The sequence below is a fragment of the Ipomoea triloba genome, chromosome 12 (genome assembly GCF_003576645.1).
Source record: "Ipomoea triloba cultivar NCNSP0323 chromosome 12, ASM357664v1".
Lineage (NCBI taxonomy): Eukaryota > Viridiplantae > Streptophyta > Magnoliopsida > Solanales > Convolvulaceae > Ipomoea > Ipomoea triloba.
The window spans coordinates 20,797,194-20,815,470 of record NC_044927.1 but is presented as its reverse complement, the minus strand read 5'-3'; the positions used below and the strand labels follow the sequence as shown (position 1 = coordinate 20,815,470).

General features: G+C 35.7%; 2 protein-coding genes across 3 annotated transcripts; both read right to left on the bottom strand.

The window, feature by feature from the left end:
- Positions 1 to 1,653: 1,653 nt before the first annotated feature.
- On the bottom strand, positions 1,654 to 6,697 carry LOC115999153 (probable polygalacturonase). 2 transcript variants are annotated; one of them, XM_031238944.1, is made up of 6 exons: positions 6,566 to 6,697; positions 5,868 to 6,252; positions 3,564 to 3,684; positions 3,031 to 3,205; positions 2,760 to 2,830; positions 1,654 to 2,420 (listed from the first exon to the last, which is right to left on the bottom strand). In XM_031238944.1, the coding sequence occupies exons 2-6, from the start codon at positions 6,198 to 6,200 to the stop codon at positions 1,780 to 1,782; spliced, it is 1,341 nt and encodes a 446-aa protein (XP_031094804.1). In that variant the 5' UTR covers positions 6,201 to 6,252; positions 6,566 to 6,697; the 3' UTR covers positions 1,654 to 1,779. The 2 variants fall into 2 exon arrangements, with proteins under 2 accessions (XP_031094804.1, XP_031094803.1); XM_031238943.1 differs by having other exon boundaries at positions 5,868 to 6,240.
- A 5,218-nt stretch (positions 6,698 to 11,915) lies between these two features.
- LOC116000377 (abscisic acid receptor PYL3-like) lies at positions 11,916 to 14,092 on the bottom strand. The gene is made up of 3 exons (XM_031240454.1): positions 13,773 to 14,092; positions 12,992 to 13,207; positions 11,916 to 12,555 (listed from the first exon to the last, which is right to left on the bottom strand). The coding sequence occupies exons 1-3, from the start codon at positions 13,908 to 13,910 to the stop codon at positions 12,337 to 12,339; spliced, it is 573 nt and encodes a 190-aa protein (XP_031096314.1). The 5' UTR covers positions 13,911 to 14,092; the 3' UTR covers positions 11,916 to 12,336.
- Positions 14,093 to 18,277: the final 4,185 nt, after the last annotated feature.

Below are 18,277 nucleotides of genomic sequence, written 5' to 3'. Positions count from 1 at the left end.
CCAATCCTCTTCCAAGATCTGACGTCAAGGCCTCTCTTCGCCTCCCAACCCACTCAAACAAACTTAAAATCCACCCCCTTGAGCCCCGCCGGCCCGAGTTAGAGGTTAGGTCCGACCAAAAAACTAGGCCCGTTCAGAAACTACAAGATTCAAATGCCCAGAAAGCCCGGCCTTTTGAGAAACTACAAGATTCATTGGCCCAGAAAGCCCGGCCATTTGAGAAACTACAAGATTCTATTGTCCAGAAAGCCCGGCTAATTCAGAAACTACAAGATTCAATTGCCCAGGCTAGGCCCATTCAGAAACTACAAGATTCAAATACCCAGAAAGTCCGGTCATTTGGCAAACTACAAGATTCAATTGCCCAGAAAGCCCGGCCAATTGAGAAGCTACAAGATTTAAATGCCCAGAAAGCCCGACCAATTGAGAAACTACCAAATCCAAGTGGCCAGAAAGCCCAGCCCGTTAATCGCAGGCCTGAGTCTGCAGAAAAGAAAACTATAAAGCCCATTGTGCGCCTACCATTCTTGGCTCTACCCGATTTAATTGCCGTTAAAAACCAGTCTGAGCTGCCTATTCAGAAAAATAATGAGGAAAGTAAAGTCTTTGAAGATTTGGACTTGCTCATGAAAGCCCAGCCCGAGTCAAATGACGAGGAGAATTCAAAAACTAAGCCCATTGAGGACCAGCCCGAGTTAGAGGAAGCTCAACCCGAAACCAAACCCGCCACAGTTGAGGCTCTGCCGCTAAAGGAAGTAAACTTCCGGCTCCGATCTAGGCTTCCGTACCGTCTGTGCCGCCATAGCCACCTCCACCACATCGAAGAAAACCTCCCAATCCCCAGCCGATCATCACAAGCAGAAATCCCCTATAGCAATGACATGATTTACACATTCGGCGAAAACGGCGATTTCGATCCGGAGGTGTTCTCCGGCAGCTTTAACCATATCCCGCCGAAGACGTTCCCGTTCCTAAACCAACACAATGTTAACGTAGAGGAGGTTTCGAAACACTTGCCTAAAACCGCTCAAGAGAAGAAGGTGGTTTCGAAACCCTCGCCTAAAACCGCTGAAGAGAGGGTTTCATACTTTCTGGTAGAAAACGATAGCGAGAGGATTGAAAACGATCTCAGCAGCGGCACCGTTCGCCACCGTGTCCTCCCAAAGACGATCCCCTTCCTTCACCGTAACGGTCCCCGCAATCTCCGCCGACAGGACGCTATCCAGAAGGTGTCAAACCACCGCGTACCGGAAAACAATCACGGCAAGGATTCAAACCATCGTGTGACGACGGAAATCAATACTCGCGGCGGCAGCGTTAGCCATATGCCACGGAAGTGGATCTCATTCCTACACCAAAACGATCTTAACAAAGAGAAGAAGCCGGAGAAGAAGGAAAGCAATCTCAGGAAACGAATTCGCAAGTTCTTAGGTCAATATCTTGATTGAAGAACACCAATCGTATATGCACGGCGGCGCATCAGTTTTGGCCGGATTTCAATTTTCATTTTTCATTTTTTTCCCCCCTTTTTTAGGTTTTAGTCTATGAATAAAAATGGCATCCCATGAGCGATGTAGAATTGTAGAAAGCTCAAAAACACATAAATGTACTCTGATCCGCAGTTGAGTATCAATAATACAGATCACAACTCAATTTTGTTAATGATGAAAGTGAAAATGTGTTAATATATACCATAATTTAGTTCAACCAATGACATAAAGTTCGAGTGAATATTGAATACAATAATAAATGTGCAGTCTAACTATCAGCTTTTGCGGGTTAGAGAGTGACGGAGCATGCACCATATCTATGGTTGGTTGCTAGTTCTGAGCAGGGCCATGGGCTAACCTGTATTGCAGCACCGTGAACATCCGAGCACTTCCATGGAGGATTTCGAGGCGAGGGGGCGCCATTGAGGTGGATGTTGGACAGGCAAATATGAGTGAAAGGGGATTTCTTGAGACCGCGTATGTAACCGGGCTGCAAAACCTTTTCGCCCCACACGTCCTGGATTTTGATGCCATTGACGATTGGGAGAGCGTTTGGGTTGAATCTGTTGTCTGGATGGTCCCCGACATCGCCTGCAATCTTTATACCTGTTCTTGCGTTTTCCATGTAGACGTTGGAGACGGTGATGTTTCTGATGATTCCTCCCCGGCCAATGTTTGTTTTTATAAAGATCCCGACACCAATGTTGTAAAGGTTTATGTGCTCGGCCAAGACATCTACTATGCCACCCGAGGTTTCGCTCCCAACTGAAATTCCAGAGAATGGCGATGACCCTGTTACTCGTCGAATGGTAATGCCATGGCTAGGCCGCCCGTAAGCAATGCCATACTCATCCCACCCGCTCTTCACAGACACGAGGTCATCCCCCGTGGAGATATAAGAGTCCTCTATGCAGACATGGGAGCTTGAATCTGCAATATATGAATTGAATTTTAAGCAAATGCAGTTCTGTTTTCATGAGGTAAGCCTGCTAGTTCTGTTGGGCATATAATATACTCCGTATAAACATAGTACAGTCCAAATATCAGTTTAGACTTTCACATCATTCAATTTGGTATCAGAGCCAACCAGCACAAGTGAGGGGGCATAATCTGATTAGTGGGTCTTTTTTCGTGTTACATCAATGGAAATTAACCTTATAAAATGATAATTATCTGAGCATTTTAACTAGTTTTTCTAGCACAAATCTTGTAGATAATGCAGTCTTGAGAATATAGGCATGAATTTCATGTAAAAGAAGAATTAACGACCTGGATCAATTCCGTCGGTGTTGGGAGAATCAGCAGGGGCCAGTATTGTAACATATCGAACAACAACATTGCTGTCAAAGGCATATAAAGAGTGTTATTTAAACACCAAAAACGTGACTGTAAATATGCATTTGTGGTCTGAAGCCCAAAATCCCAGATTGATTACCATCGAGAGAAATCAAAATGATATGATCGTCTTATATATTTGATGTAATGATTTAAACAACATAGAGCAACATGCATCCTAAACGATCATGGAGTAATTCACTACCTGCAATACACCGGGTGGATGTTCCAGAAGGGGGAGTTCATGAAAATCACATTGGAGATGAGTATGCCTCTGGAGTTCAAGAATTCAACGAGACTTGGGCGCGTGAATTGAAGAGTTCTTTGCCTCCACATGTTCCACCAGATATCACCTTGGCCATCGATTGTACCATTCTCACCTGAAAAAAGTAGTATCATCAGTATCTCAAATACACCGAAAATATACATTGCATTTAGAACACGTAGTTAAGATAACAAAGGACTCATAAAATATAGTAATATACATTGCAATTAGAACACGTAGTTAAGATAACAAAGGACTCATGCTCCTATCCAGATTTTAAATTGAGCACATGAATGCATTACATGATTTACATCAATGCAACTTTAAAAAGTCTACATATAAGAAGGAAGGCTCGAGTGTCAAATATTCCTGCCCTGCCGACAGCTGAGTTGGAAATGAGTCTTTTAACAGCAACGTGCGACGATATTAGCCAAGTGTAATGCATGACCATGCTATTATTCATTCATACTTGCCTGTGATAATCACATCTCGAAGCCCATTTCCATGAATAAAGCTCATATGCCTTCCACCTAGTCGCTCTCTTCCTCTTCCATATGAAGGCAACGGAGGAATTAGGGGCCAGTGCCTCGTATCCTGCATCACCAAACACATAGAATAAATAAATAGATGAAAACCTGAATGAGAAATTAAAGCAAAAAACTAATAATGAATAATAAATAATAAATGAAAAAAGAGAGAAGAAGAGGCAATATTAGTGGGAAAAAGGAAATAATATTTGCATCAAATTTAGCAGCAGACTAATAGAAAAATAATATTTAAATTAGCAGATAATCATATATATGTATACATATGATAACTATCTGGCAACAATGTCAGAACTCAGGTTAATGAATCCAGACCAAACATGTCAAATTAGATTTCTTGGTCTGGCTAGAAGTCAAATTACAAATCAAGTCAATTGGCAAGCATCTTCAAAGAACGTAACAGGTAAGAGACTAACTAGCAATTAAATACTTGAGAGAACTTCCCCCATTAAATGAATGTGAAATACACTTTCATATGTTCAGGCTTCAGAAAGCCTTACGGACCATCCTGCAAGAGTCACGAGTAAGGAGAAGGGCTAAAGGAAGGATATGGGTGTTCCAATATCCCGTTTTCCTTGAAAAAGCATTATTAAGTAAACAGGTGCATCCTTCTGGGCACCAAGCACTAGTCCTCCAACTTAATGGGTCACTGAGTCACCGTGATTTATTCTTCTACTATCTTGTCAGGCTGGGAGTGTGGGCCCATTTTGTGGACAAGTAAATTGGTGCAAGCTCAATATCAAGACTTTAACACAGTAGAACATGTTTTCAACCCAAAAAGTAGTTCCCTTCTCATATTTTCACTTGTTTGATTATCGTTTGCCTTTTGACATCTAATGATGGTTTGTATAGCTCATAGGCTCATAGCTGTCCTGTTATCCTCATCCATAGTATTTTAAGCACCATGCACATGGAAGCATGTTCACCATTACTTTATCCACTAGGCCCACCAACATCCTCACATCCTCATCGAGTATTCAATAATATCTAGCTTTTTTACATTTTCACCATTTAAAAGTTTAAAACCCAACAAAACAATAAATATTGTCTATGAAACTGAGGTTCAGTGGGACCATATTCACTCCCAAGTCTCAACCCCCAGATATGATATAATGAAAATAGCATCCCTGACTGATGCTTTCAGTTTTCAAATGCTAATCTGTGTAGTATCAGTAAACTTTAGTCCTTAGCAGTGGATTAAGTTCCATGGTTCATCACTAAGGACAAGAAAACCAATCCTAATAGAACAATCCCGTGATTGTTCAGCCTCAAAACCGCAGAGCTACCAAAGCAAACTGCTTTTCATTTCAATGCATTGCAATCTAATGTGAACATTATTGACATCAGTCTTTAGTTCGGACCCAACACATCTAGGCATTCAATTGCCACATATAGCTACACACAACCACGGAAAGTTCACTATACCATTTCAACTAAGGGTCCGTTTGGAAAGCAGGAAAATGACTCCTGGAAAATGAATCATTTTCCGGAAAACATTTTCATTTCTTGTGTTTGGCTGCATAATAGAAAACTGTTTCTGTGTATTTGGTTCATTTTCTGAAAAATGAGTAGAATTATATAATTAAGCATTTTAAATATTTTATTTAGAATATAAATATATTTATAATAATATTAAAATAATATTATTTATATAAAAAAAAAAAAAAAAGATTTTCGCCGGAAACCAGAGCTGTTCTAGTTTATGGCAGAAACCAGACTTGTGGTTTGCTCCGGAAACCTCGTTCTAAATGTGGCGGAAAATGACTTCCACCAAATTTTGGCGGAAGTCATATTCTGCCAAAATGACTAGATTTTTCCCAATCAACGGAAAATGTTTCCAGTTGACCGAATTTTCAATTGCATCCAAACTGGAAACATGAAAAAAAAAATCATTTTTCGAGTTTCCAAACACAGCCTAAATTATGCTAAATTAGGGGCAACCCCAGCCAAGTTGATCTTTAACTACAATGTTATAAATTCTAACTCCTAACGGAGCGACCTATTAATCTTCTTGATTTGAGCGGGTTAAATATTTAAATATAGACAATTTAGACTAGTTTAAATTTACAATGCTATATTTACCCAGTGGCACGCACCTCAACTAGTGGTTGCGTGTTTCCGAGTCACTCAATAGATTATGCAGCATACAAATCAACCAATTCTTGATATAGCCAAGTAGACATAAAATGTGCAGAGAATAGTATAATGAGAGAAAAAAAAAATGAGTAGTACCTTAGTGGCTTTGATAACAGCACCCCTGGCCAAATACAGAGTCATGTGACTGGTGAGATTAAAAGGTCCAGTTAAATACACCCCAGGAGGAATGTAAAGAAGAGTGCCACCTCTCCTCCTCAAATGCTCTATTCGATAAATCGCTTCCCTGAAAGCATTGGTATTCAAGGTGCGCCCATCCCCCACGCCTCCAAAGTCCTTTATCGATATCTTATCATTCCGGTAACTCATCGGAACTATCCACGAGCACGTTTCCCACTCGCCCGCCGCCGAGCGCAACAGAAACACCACCGCCATTGACCAGAGAGATATTGTTCGGAAAAATGGAAACATAATTTCGTTCAGGGCTTTGTCAGAGAAGAATACTTGTTGCCTGCGTATGAGTCTCGAAGGAAAATGACAGAAAGTTTGAATTTTTTTCTAGTTTTCTTGGTGGGTTTGTAATCAAACGAAAGAATGTGGGGTTAAAAGAAAAACAAAAAAAATCATAAATGCATGGAAAGAAGAGTAATTGGAGTTAACAAAAGTGAAATGTGTATAAGCTCCAAGGGAAAAAGTCCAAGCAGTGCGAAGGAACTGCGGCAAACAGTGGATCGAAGATAGGATAAATAAAGAATTCAGAAAGTGAAAATGGGAGTGAAATGAAGAAGACAATGGAAAAAGGGTTGATTCTTGAGATTCAGATGCTAATAGTATACCTGGAAAATGGAGAATCAATGCAGAAATTTGACCGCAAGAGATTGTCTTTTGCTGATGGAGGGAGGGAGAGAGAGAGAGAAAGAGAGCGCGAGCAGATGGGTGCGATGTTGGTAACAAGGCCGAATGGCACACAACATTGTCAAGAATGTAAAGTATGGTACGTGTTGAGTGTGAAAGCGACGGTTTTAGAACCTATATGGTCTTTTTGGGGGTTAACTTAGATTTTCCGACTCTATCGATATTAAGAGTATGTTTGGTTCGCACATAAAAATTGAAATTGGGATGTGTATAATTACTTGGTAATCGTAATAAATTTTGATGAAAGTATTTTATATGTTTGCAATTATTATTATGTGAACCATTTTATCAAATAATGTATATTCAGTATAATAATAATGTATTTTTAATATATTAAAAATGTACATTGTATTCCGGAGATGTACATTATGTGTACTGAATATACATTATATTGTATAATTTGTCACATGTTTTGTAGTAGGGTGGAATGAAAATGATTATTAGTAGTTGAGAGAGAGAAGGAAGAATGGAAATAAAACTCTTAGTATTTTATTAGGGAATGTGTTTTGCAATTAATGAGGTAATAAAAACTCATAATAGTGTTCTTAAAACCTATCAACCAAACAATAACAATGACTTTGATACTCATTCCTGATAGCAGCTTGTCAACCAAACACACCCTAAATTTTGAGTATCATGAAACAAGACTCACTAAAGAGGTAAATCTTGAATTGTTTGTTTCAAGTTTTCCATAATCCTAAGTTTTTGCTTACAAAAGTTTTCACCGCCATTAATTGGTCAAAATCTTTCCAACAGCTATATAATTTTTGCCAGTATGAGTATATGACAGGATTAAGATTAGGGGTGGTTTTTTTAAAAATTTTTTTTTTTATTTAATGATGTAAAATACCAAGGGTTGAAGATCAGATTACAAGTGTTAGTGCAAATCTAATAAATGCTATAAATCCTATAATCCCAACATGAAGCCATAGGTCGAATTTAAGCTAGTTTTAATGCATTAAATGTAATGAAACATTGAATATTTAGGGAAGAAAGGCTTTGAGTAGCTCAAAGCTTCCAAAGCTAAAAATTAAAAAAAAATATATTTAAATTGCTATTTAGGGTTACAACAGTCAAATGGGTACTATTGTAACAAATACTCCCAAATCTGGTCGTATATATAGCCTCAGGATTAGTATGGGGTGGCTACAATGGTCTCCGGGTGAGATCGATATATACGGTATAGGGTGTGTGAAAGTGTGTCCGAAGACATGTGAAAGGTAAAAAATCCTTCATACTAGTAATTAATGTGTCTTTTATAGGCGAGCTGGGGATCGAAGAACATGCTGGGTTATCTACACGTGTTGGGTGTCAGTTGAGCGGTCATAGAGGTTGTGTCAAATGTCTAATGAAGGTTGCGATGATGATGGGACATGATATGGCTATTGTTTTACTCGATGAGTGTTCTTGGAATAATATGGTAAGAGACCTCCAGATCAGTTGGCTCCATAAGCCTTCCTGGTCAGGTCCAATAGTGATCGAAGAGATACATATGTACAAGGGGATAACTCAACCTCGGTTAGGTTGGGGAGTTCATTCGGGAGTAAAATAACTAGCCTTCGGTAGTGACCAGAGATATGTCTGATTGTATTAGTATAATCCCCATCAGATACAAATAAGAAGACACATGTCATGTCTTTGCCCTCCATGATTTACCATGCATAATATTGCCTTAGCATCAAATGTGATGAGCATACTTAATTTTGATATTAGCATGACAGTTGGAAATTTTGAATGTATCTAGTCAAGCTTCCAAGTTGACTATCTGCAGGGAAAATGTATCTAGTCAAGCTTCCAACTTAACCTGCATTAGGTTAGCCGCCGATAGTGAAAGTTAGTAGTAATTACCTCATCAACTTGTTGGTCAAGAATCAAAATGTTCTTTGATTTACTAATTAGACTTTGTAATCATAAATCTCCATATTTATACAAGGAAAACTAGACCTTGCAATATGAGTTGAGCATGATTGTGATATATTGAAGGCTAAAAATGACCTTTAAAACTTATAGTATTTGTATAACCTGTCACTTCTGTCTTTTTTATTTTTTTTTTGTCTTCTCAAAATTCACTAATTACTACTAGAGAAACTATTGTTGGCTTGTCATCATGGGTTGAATCATCAAACCTCTTATCTACTCTTTAGAGCATCCTTATCAATAGAGGTTTTTCGCGGTTTTAAGAAGTTTTTGTAAGTGTAATTAGGAAAGAGAAAATGGGAGAGATGGAAAAAAAATAATAATGTTAGTGATGAGGCTGAATGTTAATGTTAGTGGGTCCATTTTCTCCCATTATCTCCTCTCTTGTAGAGATAATTTTCTTCTGATAATAACCCACCAAGAACCGCGGATGGCCTTGCCCTTAGAATTCTTGTGACTTTACACAAATCTCGAGATCAAAGTATTACCCTAATAATAATGTTTATGTTTATGTTAAAATATTTTATTAATGAAAGAAGAATTTACCTTTTCATTTAATTAGTTCTAAATAGATTTGATGGTAAAATTTGAATAGTTATTGAACTTACTGAGATTTTTAATAATTATTTTAGATGTGTATAAAAAAAAATTAGTCTTAATTTTTAAAATTGAAAAATATAACTTAAATAGGGAAACTATGTGGGAATTACATGACAAAATTTTCGAGAATATTGATATTTGCTACGTACTTCAGGTCCAATCACTATGATTTATGAAAAAGCCTGCTACCTTTATCTAAATGTGCACTTTAAGTAAAGTGCGTTCGCCTTATAATTATAATTGACAAAGAACCATGAAAAAATGAACTAGCATAAGTTACCCATAGTTAATCTGCTCACTAGCTCAAATCAAGGAAACACCAATAGGTCATTCCCATAGGGAATTGAACTGGAAATCTTACGCCTTACGCCTTACAAAGAGGGATTATATGACATTACAAAATTAAACTCATATGATAAAAGTAGAAGTTAACAATCCTTTAAAAATTATTATTCGTGACTTTAAAAAAAAAAATTCAAGAAGTGTACTACTATTTAAGTTATATAATACAATAATATATACGCATATTTAAAAATGATAAATAAATAAATAGATTTAAGTGTCACACATCGTCATGGACCTTAATATATTTAATCAATTTTGGAGCCGGGGAAGAAGAGGAGACATGCAACATGGGACGGTGAACATCACTTGTGTTATGTTGGCAATATATGTAATGTAACCTCCCAACCGATATTAATTTAAAATTGATTGTTTTGTTTGACAATTTGAGGGTGTGGCAATCCGCAATCCTAATAACTCAAACTTATTCTACAAAGTTTTCCATTTTTATTTTGTTTTGTTTATTTTTATTTTTATTTTATTCCATAATTGTTTCCCCTTTCAAGAAAAATGTAACAAAAAAAGAAAGAAGAGAAAATTGTGGAGCCAATGAGAATAGAGGAAAGGCTTCTAACCATAATGAGTTCTAATTCCTAAATATTACCCTCTAAATTTTATTCTCTAATGTGGAGGGCTACTTTTATCACGTAAGTCCCAATATAAGTGTCTACACCAAGATTTTGTGTGTGAGAGTAAAAGTTGGAGTAAAAAATGAGAGTAGATATATATTCCAATCATAATAGACTAGTTTAGCGTTTTATCCGTATGTTTAAAACATCGTGAATACTACTTTTTATTTGACATATTAAAAATAGAAAAAAGAATGATTTTTATAGACAGATTGATTATGGAGTATGTTATAACTTATATGGCCACACTTGTGTGAGATCGTCTCACGGATCTTTATCCGTGAGATGCGTCAGATCAAGATGAAATATAATACTTTATTCACGATTTAGTATTGCATTTGCTAATATAAGTAATGCATTTCATCTTGACCCGACCTGTCTCACAAATAAAGACCCGTGAGACGGTCTCACACAAGTTTTTTCATAACTTATAAGAAATAAGGCCACTATACAAGCTAAATTGGTTCAAATCTTGTCTAACATGTCGACTTGTTATGTTTCAAAAAGCTGAACATAAACCAAATTTGATTCATATAAAATAAATATTATATGACAAGAGAAATTTATAATCACTCCACCCAATAATACACATAGAGTAAATTATGTATTTGTGTTCCAGAGAAATTAGTAACATTATTAATGTATGATGTTGAAGAGAATATCCTCTCCTTATCAAGAAAATGGTAGGGATCCCTGGTTATAAATGACATAGCGAATATTTCTTTTGGAAAGCATGGGAAGCACAAAAGAGGCATGTGCACTCCCTCTGTCTCATTGAAATCAACCCATCTCAAGCCAGCTCACTCTAACGGACGTTTTACCGTTTTCCATCCGGGTACCACCAAAGTCGTTTCGGGGGTTTTCATATTTAATATTTTTGTCATCCACACTGACCTTTCATCCTGATTCTTGCCCGTTCGAAAATTACAACACCTTTTCTTATTTATTTATTTTATTTTTTGCCCGTGACCTTTGTGACTCCTCCAACTCTCCAAGTTATAGCCAAGCCACCAACAAATAAAAGCAGATATATCACTGTTTTTTTCTCGCATACGCAGCTCAATTGGTAATAGAAGTGAAATTTGTCACAAAATATATCACAACTTTGCTTGCACATGCTTATCTCACTAATTCAATAGGTAATATTTAGAGCAAGAAATCAAAATTCGAAATTTGACAGTGATAATGTGAAGATTATGCTCAAAGTGAACAGATCATTTATGCCCACTGACATTTGGCTCTATTTACTGAGTTATCTGGATTTACATCCTAGCAAATATTTTATCAAAGCTGTGTGTGGGGGTCCTTATAATATTTTATCAAAGCTTTGTGTGAGGTTCTTAAGATTAAAGATTCAACTTTTGGGGCAGAATATATCACAGCTTTACTTAAAAGTTTGTGCAAAAATGGCTGACATAAAGAATAAAGCTGAAGGTAAAGCGATACCCGTAGCCCACTGGGCCACCAAAGCGTAAAGTTCCCACTAACGCACCAACTATCCACTTCCATTATTGAATAATGGTAATAGTCGTCACGATCCCATTGCATGTATACAACCAAACCCAAGCTGATTTCAATCAATCAATCAAACGACAAATCTGCAAAATGAAGTTGAAAATAGCATAAAAAACGACAAATTTGCAGAGATGAAATTAAAAGGGATAAGGTAACAAATATAGCTATCAGTACTATTTTTCTGAAGAAATGAAAACAACTAGAAAACAATATTTACATTTAAGAAACAGATACCTAAGAATGAGAAATTAAAAATTAAAAAAATACACACACACAAATAGAACAATGAATTAAAGTGAATGTAACCTTAATCTTCTAACACTGGCACACCAAAATACAAACCCATATACAGACAAAAATGTGTCTTCACCAAGCAATCTCTGATAACAGCAAGCTACACAAGTACACATCTTCAAGCACAAACATTTACAACCAAGCTTACACACTGGCAACAACCTTATGTTCAGCTCATTATGTAATACAAATGACAGTGGAAAATAGACCGTGAATATGCAACAGGCTCTGACTTAACATAATTACAATGATGTATAACAATATATACTTTTGAGATCGAGAAGGACTGGCTAAGTACCGGTCACTCTACTCGCCTTCTATTGGAAATCATTGTATGCATGCCCTATCAACATTAACTTATTGTCCAAAAGCTCCAAATCCAAACCACCAGGGCTTCAGATTCTGTCGATGGGCTCTGTATGGCCCTGAACTGCCAGTCGTTCCGAGACCTCAGCCAGAGACTTGAGATTGCACTTGATCAGAGCCTCCACAAAGTAGCACGTTTCATCCTGAGTGTTCCCATCAGGAACGTCTACGACAAATGACTCAATTACCAATGTCCCAGGCCTGCTGTCGATGACCTCTGGATGAACGGTGATTATTGATGAGTAATTCTGCATATATTTTAAAGAGGAAACAAAAAGAGTTAAACATAAAAGCCTCCATACGCACTACAACTGAAATTAAAAGGAAATTCCAATCCCTTCTCTATAAGTCCTTGTGAGCAAGATGAAAAGAGTACCAAATAACAAAATGAAACATTGTACATTTGTACTTTAGATTTTATCATCCCACGGTTCTCTAACACACCCACCCTGCCACCACTTCAAAGAAACTCTTATGAGTCGTATTAGTTTCATATTATAAGCAGCATTATACAAGTCAAAGTAATCAACACTAAAGTAATGAAACAAAGTGTTTCTACTGCCCCAAAGTTCCCAAATGACATGCGATTTCTACTGACTTTTTTTAATGAAGTCGTCTTAGTCTGTTTGAAACTTTGAATATCAAAAGTTCAAATCAAAATTTTCACTGCTCAAGTATTCATACCCTTAGCCTGTGATCGCCACCAACAATCCTCATGCTAAAGATATGTTCATTATCATCTAGGAGCTCTAGTCTCTCCTTGCTTGTGGTTGCCGGAAGTCCTGACCTAACATTAACTTCTCTAACACTTCCAATTTCAAGGTCTCCCTGCACGATGCACCTGCTCACAAATGGTTTATACCTTTGTGGTTGATCAAATCTCCTCACTAACGACCATACCTACAAAAAGTAATTAAAAATTAAAGATCATCTATGAGACTGAAAATAAATTCAGATTGATGTCAGGGGCTCAGGGCTGATATTCTATTGAGTTGATTAGTTAACACAAAGTTCACCGAGGAGATCATAATAATTACTCGAATTTTATACAATCACTTAATCAACACTACTATTATCTTGAGAATACAATTCACTCCATATTTATAGTGATATATAGTCATAACATGCTTAGCTCACAGCTACTGACAAATACACAGAGCTCAGCTCAAGAGCAATATGTATTGATGTGTATGTACTGTGTACAAGTACACATACGCATATAAGTCGGCAATACTTCATCAAATATCCAAACATCCATGGTCAACGGTGTAAATCTAATAGACCGAAATTGAAACATATAAAATTAACTCGAATAGAGCATTAATCTGCAAATAAGCACAGGAACAGCTAAAATTCACTCAAAAGGATCGCAATCAGTAGCACGAACGACCAGATCGGAGTAATACTAAGCAGAAACGAACAGAAAATCGGAAGAACAAAAGAGAAGCGTGCGGAGGAGACTCACGAGATGAACCGGAGCTCTGATGTGCTTAACGAGCGAGGAGCTACACTGGTTGTCTCTGACCTCATGTCTGTGGTGTCTCCGGATGTACTCGTCCTCCACACCGGTCCTCCTATCGCCGCCGAGCATGCTGACCGTCATCCGGCGCCGGAAAATCTAGAAAGTGTTTGACGGTGGGGAAGTGTGTGTAGTGAAAGGTGGGACGAATCAGAAGTCAGAGGAGAAAAAGAGTCACCGCCATTTGAAGAGAAAAAGGAAGCCCCATTGGCTGAACGGTCCAAAATGATTCGCTAGCTTTCTGTCTCATCCACATCCTCCTGTTACTTTTTCTTTCCATCTTTTAATATTAAGATTTGTACTAATACGGGGATTACGGACGAGTAATTAATGCGAAGTCGGCACTCGGTTTCTTGTTATAATCAATTCTTTTTTGGTCGGCATCGGAATAATTATGGATGTCAATTTAACACTCCACGCCTCTTATTATTATTAGACTGAATTTATCCCATGTAATTTTGGAACTTTCAAAATGATAGACTAGATGCTTATGTGAGTTTTGTTTTTTACGGAGCATATTTGTTTTATTTCATTTCTCTCAAAAGTTAAATCCCCAATCCCGATGACTCCTAAAAGATTGGTGTAAAATGAACATAGATGGGAGTTGCAATCAAAGGAACAACTCAATTGGGTGTGATGGCCTCATTCGAGATTTCAGAGGACGATGGATTAGTGGATACATGCATAAGATTGGCAGATGTTCAGCTAAAGGAGCGGAAGCTTAGGCCCTATTGAAAGACATTCAACTCGTGCAAGCACTTGGTATTAACAAAATCATATTTGAGACTGACTCAAGCGACATCGTGGAAGGCCTCTACAATGGAAGGAACGTTGAAAATGTAGTAAATAATATCCTTCTGGCATGCAAACATGAAGCTGCTCATTTGGGCGAATGGAAACTTGAATGCGGGACGAGAACAGAACAAAGTTGTAGACCTACTAGAATGGAAGGCCGGTGATTTAGTCAAAGAAACACATATCTTACAAGTGCCCCCTGTTGAGTTGTTAGAAATTTTAGAAGATGATATGCTTGGTGTCTCAGGCTGGCGTCAATGGTAGTATGATGTATAGACTATGGGTGTCCCCCTTCCAAATGATCTAAAAAAGGGTCACCCACACATCGGCCTGACAAAGCTTCTTTTATTTCATTTGACAAGTGACTTGCAAGCTTTCTAAATATTCTTGCAATACTTCTTGCACTTATAAAAGTGAACCCTACTTCCCACATTATCAAATTTGTAATTCTTTTACTATTTTTTTTTTTACATATTGCAATACTCTCCCATTTTAAAAAACGATTGCACTTCCAATAAAATAAATATAATAATAATAATAATAATAATAATAATAATAAATTACAAGAAAGCTACCAAACCATTTAGCAGCTTTCATTGTCCTTTGCAATGTCTTTTGCAAGCTTTCTAAGAGCATCCTTATCAATTGAGTTTTTTCGCATAATTGAGGAGTTTTTATAGGTGTGATTAGAAAAGAGAAAATGGGAAGTGATGAAAAGAAAATACAAATCATATTTCAAAAGAAAAAAAAATTAATGGTCAATCGCGCGTCAGGCGAGACTGACGCGCGACTCCATGGCCTCTTCTTGGAATTTGGGAATGCTTTTACTGTTTTAATATCCTCTTCATTGCAGAGTAATTTTTTTTTTCTCTCTCATTGCTTCTCACTCTTCCAAATTAGCAAGTAGTGTACCAATATCTACCTATTATCCATTGATGTAGTTGCTCTAAAAAAGAAAGCTTGTAAGACATGTAAGCAACAAAAAAAATTATTTTACACAAAAGCATGCCACATCATCTTGTAATTGGTAAATTTTTTTGGATGATGACAGCCTTAGAAAGCTTACAAAAGGCTACCGCATAGCATAATGTGGCAACTTTTGTACTTTCTTTTTATTATTATATATAATGTTATGTGATAATGAGATCATGTTTAAAGTGAGAATATTGTATAGATGTATAAAAAATAATGAAAGAATTATAAATTTAATGATGTGGAAGTATGACTAATTTTTTAAAGTAAGAAAGTATTTAAGAGATAAAGATAGTTTTACTAACATTGTGTACACATACTATGCAAAAATGTATACCAATATTAAAATATTAAGAAATAACAATATTAGTTGAGATTATATTTTGTAATTTCTTAAAGTAATCAATTTTAATTATTATATTTAAAAATATAGAGAGAAAAATGAAAATTTATATTTTAATAATAATATAAACAATTTTTTATAAAATTTATATTTATAAAAAAATTTAAAAAAATCTATAATATTGAGCTAACACCCATGTACTCCGTATATTAGTATGTATACACATAATTTAACATTCATAAATATTTAATTAAAATATACTTTGCAATTAAATTATTTTTATATAGATGTTTATAAAATGATAATTAAAGAATATGAAAATTATATGATAGATGTATGTGTATGGTAATAGTGACGGAGTCCTTGTTAGAACTATTAAATAGTAATGTAGTTATAATTTTGTAATAGCTAGTAGTTTTGTCTAATATAAATACAACAAGGCCTACTTTAATTTGTTCAATAAAAAAGAGTATACAACATTTAAAGTATAAAGTATACAAAGTTTTGTGCAGGATCATCTTCATAAATATTACAAATTTTAAAATGAACGGGGTCAATTTTATAAATATTACAAAGTTTATTTATTTTCAATCATTAGATCGACTAGATCAATGCTTTAAATTAATCCTCACGTTCTCACCTAAGCATAGATCTTCACCTAATCCAGACTCTATATACATTCAAACTTGAGAAAAATACAACTAGTCCCTTTCAACTTAGTGTAATGGAATAATTAATCGATTACTTAATTATTAGGATGTCCACTTATAATGTTTTTTATATTTTAAAGTAATGTAGTATTTATTGTGATTAAGCCTAACAACTACAATAATGATAATATGAATTCCTAAAATTGTATGTTGAATCACAATCATCTCCATCAATATAGGATGGAGATATGACTAATCTTTGTCCAGTCAAATGGAAATAGGGTGATCAAAAAATATAAATATAGTTTCATCTTTAAAAGATGAAGCTCGTCATCTTCATCTTCATTCTGCTGATTCCCTGGTGAAGATGGCAACCACTAATTATTAAGATTTTTGTTATTGGTTGTCATTATCTTTGTATAGTATTTTCACTTTCAATTCAACCAAATTTAATTCAACTATCCTAGATAAAATCAAATAAAAAAATGTGAAATTTGATGAAAGTGAAATCGGTTTAAACATTTTGAATTAAATTTGACTGTTAAAAAAAAAAAAAAAGACTAAAAGTCATTGAAGCCTCACTTAAATTCTGTATAGTGAAATCAACTTTGTTGGTGTGAATGGTCATGTACTCTCATCCCTTAAGAATGTCAGAAATTCAAAACTCTTTCTCGTATGAAAAGACAAATACCATTATGGCCAACACTTTGCCCTCATTTGGGTCGATCCGGTGCAAAACCAAAATTAGTCAAACTTAGCCTGTGTTGGTTGGATGTAGTTGTAATTCTTTTACAACGTAATTCCTTGATATTTTAAATTACGGTGTTTGATTTGAGGGAATTGAAATTTCATTGAATTGAAATTCCCTCCATTTAAGGAATTCCAATTCATACATTCCCCCATGGGAATTCTAGTACAGTGCCATTTTGGAAAGGGAAAAACATAAAAATGACCATATTACCCATTATTATTATTATTATTATTATTATTATTATTATTATTATTATTACATAAGGACATTTTAGTCTTTATATCACATTATCTATTCTCATTCCAAATAATTTTATTTCTCCATACCAAATAATGTAATTTGAATTTCTATTTTACTCGCACCTTATTCTTTTTCCACCGAATTACAATTCATTTCTTTCCTAATTTCCTCCTACCAACCAAAAGCCTTGTTAAAATTTGCTTCTAAGTGGTAGGGTGGGGGGTTTTGATTAATGCCATTAATATTGAGGGGTTGGGTTTGAGTTAATTGATGGTATGTTTGGTTATTGGCGGATCCGCCAATTTTCAGCGTTTTGCAACGGCATTTTGGGGAAATATTTTATTTCCCTAAAATGCCCTTATAATTATAAAAAAATAAAAAAAATATTAACTTTTAGTTTGCGCAACGGCAACGGCCGCTGGGCAAACATTGTTGTAAAGAAAATAGGAGCCTCAAGGCTTGAGGCTCCCTTCCTCACTTATCCCACCGATGTGTGAGATAAGTGAGGGGAAAAAAATTACAAAAGGGGAGCCTTAGAGGGCCCCCCCGCCCCCCTCTTTTTTTTTTTTTCTTTTAACATTATTATTATTATTGTTGTTATTATTATTATTATTGTTATTATATTTATGTATGTATATATATATATATATATATATATATATATATATATATATATATATATATATATATATATATATAT

Coding starts and splice junctions, on each gene's coding strand:
- LOC116000377 (XM_031240454.1), bottom strand. CDS start 13,910: ATGACGGTCAGCATGCTCGGCGGCGATAGGAGGACCGGTGTGGAGGAC. Junction 13,208..13,772: donor TCAGAGCTCCGGTTCATCTC/GTGAGTCTCCTC, acceptor TACTTTTTGTAG/GTATGGTCGTTAGTGAGGAG. Junction 12,556..12,991: donor GTGGCGATCACAGGCTAAGG/GTATGAATACTT, acceptor AAATATATGCAG/AATTACTCATCAATAATCAC.
- LOC115999153 (XM_031238944.1), bottom strand. CDS start 6,200: ATGTTTCCATTTTTCCGAACAATATCTCTCTGGTCAATGGCGGTGGTG. Junction 3,685..5,867: donor CTGTTATCAAAGCCACTAAG/GTACTACTCATT, acceptor TTGGTGATGCAG/GATACGAGGCACTGGCCCCT. Junction 2,421..2,759: donor CACCGACGGAATTGATCCAG/GTCGTTAATTCT, acceptor CATATATTGCAG/ATTCAAGCTCCCATGTCTGC.